The sequence below is a fragment of the Bison bison genome, unplaced genomic scaffold, assembly GCF_000754665.1.
Source record: "Bison bison bison isolate TAMUID 2011002044 unplaced genomic scaffold, Bison_UMD1.0 scf7180017864080, whole genome shotgun sequence".
Lineage (NCBI taxonomy): Eukaryota > Metazoa > Chordata > Mammalia > Artiodactyla > Bovidae > Bison > Bison bison.
The window spans coordinates 4,260,731-4,263,765 of NW_011494652.1; the positions used below are offsets into that span (position 1 = coordinate 4,260,731).

Consider the following 3,035-nt stretch of genomic DNA (forward strand, 5'->3'; position numbering starts at 1 on the left):
TCTTCTCCCACTGATGCGGCCGGGCCAGCGGGGCCCCATCAGTGGGAGAAGATGCCCCGGAAGCGGGCCTTGTCCTCCTCGTCCTTCTGGCGGATCCGCGCCTCCAGGGCCCGCAGCTCACGGCTCACCACAGGCGCCAGGGCCGGGTCCAGCTGCAACACCTTGGCGAAGTCAGCCTGGGCCTCCTGGGCATTCCACACCGCCGCGTGGGCCTTGCCGCGCTTGAAGTAGGCCTTGACATTGTCTGCAGGGGGCGCCAGTGGGCGGCAAGCGCCCAAGGGCATGAGAAAGGGGGGCCAGCCAGCACCCCACCTTGACTGCCCACACCAGGGGCCCGGCGTGGACGGAGCCCTCCTGCCCTGAGGATGCCAACCCCCCCCCAAGCCCCATTCCTCTCTCACTGGCACAGCAGGGCCACGGCCCCACTGGGTGGGAGCTACTGGGTCAGGCTCCCTCGGGAGTTCAGAGCGGGGGTGATGTGGAAGGCCGCCTCCCTGCCCTGGTGACCTGGCGCCCGGCGCTCACCGTCATACTTATTGAGGATGGAGGAGCAGTGATCCAGCACTTCGTAATACTCTTCGGCCACCAGCTTGCACTGACAGTAGTTGAGCAGCAGTGGGGTGATCTGCTGATCCAGCTGGATCCAGTCGGGGGACCCAGGCTGTTCCTGGGGGCACGGAGGCAGGGACAGGGGAAAAGATGCTGAAACCTGGGCCCCCTGGGCCCCTCCGGACCCCTTCCCTCACCCACCACAGCCCCCAGGCAGCACCTTCATCTGAAGGTTCTTGAGGCAGGCGATGGCGTCGTAGTACTTGGCAGCGGCCTCCTTCACGTGGCCCTCGCGGTACAACCGGTTGCCCTCCTGGTGGATAACTGGCACTGCCTTTGCCTTCTCCTCATCCGTCATTGCCCACGGGTCTTGCTGGTACGTGCCAGGGTTCTCCACCTGCCGGGGCATAGGCCAGGTCAGGGCCCGGGGTCAGCCTCTTGGCTGGCTGGGCCTGGGACACCAGGTACCAGAAGCAGAATCACTTCTTCATCCACTGACCATTCAACAAACACGTGTACAGCATCTCCTGCATGCCCAGCACTGTGCTGGGTTCTAGAAACAGAGCAATGAGCAAGATGGTGAAAAGCCCTGTCGTGGCAGACCTGAGGGAGCGGGGAAGGGCCCTAGGAGGGAGGCACTCCTTGTGCCTGTCCCACCCAGCCCCCGAACAGTCAGGGAGGCCACCAGCTCTGGGCAGGCGGGCAGAGCCGGCACCCTCTCTGAAGCTGGGTGGTAGGGGGTTGGCCTGGTGGCCCCTCACCTTCAGCATCTCGATGTCGAAGATGAGAGGCTGGGGGTTCTGCTGCAGGGCGTCCAGGTCGGCGTGACCCAGGGAGTTGTGCTCGTGCATCTGGGCGATGCCACAGCAGTGCCGCTGGCCCTCCAGGGGGTCCTTGCCGGCTGCAATGTTGCGTAGACTCTTGGCCACCAGTGGGTACAGCACCACGTGCTGCAGAGGGTGAGTGGGCAAGGGGGCTCTGTCAGCACGTGCTGGCTGCTCATGGGCTCAAGAGGCCCCACCCCTTGTCCCATCACCATCTGAGAAAGGACACTGAGGCGCAGGAGGACTTTTCCTTCCCGACTCCTCCGGCCTCCCAGCCCTCCATCACTTTCAGGCCAAACACCCACGCTTCCCACCCCCTCCAACACACAAACACGCACTCCCACTGCCAACCCGTCTCCCAAGCCCTGACAAGTCCAGGGGAATTCTTACCTCTTACCTGTCCTCCTCCCAGGCTTGCAGCCCATGAGCTGGGCTCCTCATCATTCCGGGGGCCCTTCCACACTCTTTTCCCAGCATCTCTTCTCTCCGGCCCCACCCCCACCCCTTTCGGGGCCCATCTCTGAGGTGGGATTAGGGCAGCAACTTCAAAATCCTCATGGGGGACCCTCAGGCATTGGAGACCTAGCTTTTTTATGGTGTTTTTGTTTTTTTTTTAAGTCTTGGCCTACTTTAATTTTTTTTACTTTTTGGCCATGCGGCATGTAGGATCATAGTTCCCCAACCAGGGATCCAACCCACGCCCCTGCATTGGAAGTGCAAAGTATTAACCACTGGACCACCAGGGAAGTTCCAGGGACCTAGCTTTTGACCTTTCACTAGGGACACCTGCTGGGATGGCGGAAGCCAGACCATCCCCACGCCTAACCAGCTCTTCTCACTGACCCTCTTGTTGGCTCGGGCCGACTGCTCAGCTAATGTTCATCCAGTCAGCAGATATGTTCTGAGTCCTGGCTCTGGGCTGGCCCACACTGGGCACTTTCAAGGTAAAGGGGCCTAATCCCTGCCCTGAAGTAGCCTAAATGCAGACAAAGGACCAGATCCTGGCCATGCAGAGTATGAGAGGTGGAGAACCCAGAGGAGGGGTTCAAGTCAAGCACCAGTAGTCAGGGAAGGCTTCCTGGGGTAGTGACCCAGGAATTAGTTTGAAGTAGGAAGGAGGATGTTGGCTAAGGAGGAGATGGGAACACAGGGAGATGAGTGGGAGGGAGACCCTGCAGGGGCCACGTGGGCATCTATGGCTTGTGCTTCAGCTTGGCAGTGACCAGGAGCAGAGGGGACTGAAGCAAGGAGCTGTAGCGGGTATTGCACTTGAGAGCCAGTCCCTGGCTGCAGTCTGGCTAAAGGAGAGGAAAAGGCAGACTAGGGGCCGGGAGGCCAGTGCCTGGCGGTGCAGTGCCCTGGAGGGAGTCAGTGGTGGCCTGGCCAGGGCAGAGGATAGGGAATTGGGTGTGGCCAGACAGACCCAGGCAGGCGTGGGGCACGGGGTACCTTGACGTCGCAGCAGAACTGGGCGATCTCCCCCTCCCGCATGGTGCGCACGATGGTCTCCCACACGGGCAGCTTGAACTTCTTGCCGATGATGAGCTCCATGGGCTTGCCGCGCACCCGGCTGTCGTCCAGCACGGCGCCCTCCTCATCACTGCGCAGAGTGCGGTAGTGGAACGTGGCCTGTGGGCCGCAAATGGGATCAGACAAGGGAAC

The 3,035-nt window shown here is 61.4% G+C and overlaps 1 protein-coding gene across 2 annotated transcripts in view; it reads right to left on the reverse strand.

Annotated features, from left to right (window-relative positions):
• The window catches only part of AIP (aryl hydrocarbon receptor interacting protein), a 6,913-nt gene that overhangs the window by 705 nt on the left and 3,173 nt on the right, over window positions 1-3,035 (reverse strand). The window contains exons 2-6 of one of the 2 annotated variants that reach the window (XM_010837688.1): window positions 2,823-3,002; window positions 1,311-1,499; window positions 770-946; window positions 526-667; window positions 35-244 (exon numbers count right to left, since the gene is read on the reverse strand). In XM_010837688.1, the coding sequence (XP_010835990.1) occupies window positions 39-244; window positions 526-667; window positions 770-946; window positions 1,311-1,499; window positions 2,823-3,002 (894 nt within the window). In that variant the 3' untranslated portion in view covers window positions 35-38. Of the gene's footprint in view, window positions 1-34; window positions 245-525; window positions 668-769; window positions 947-1,310; window positions 1,500-2,822; window positions 3,003-3,035 lie in introns of those variants that run through there. The other variant, XM_010837689.1, reaches the window with a different exon arrangement.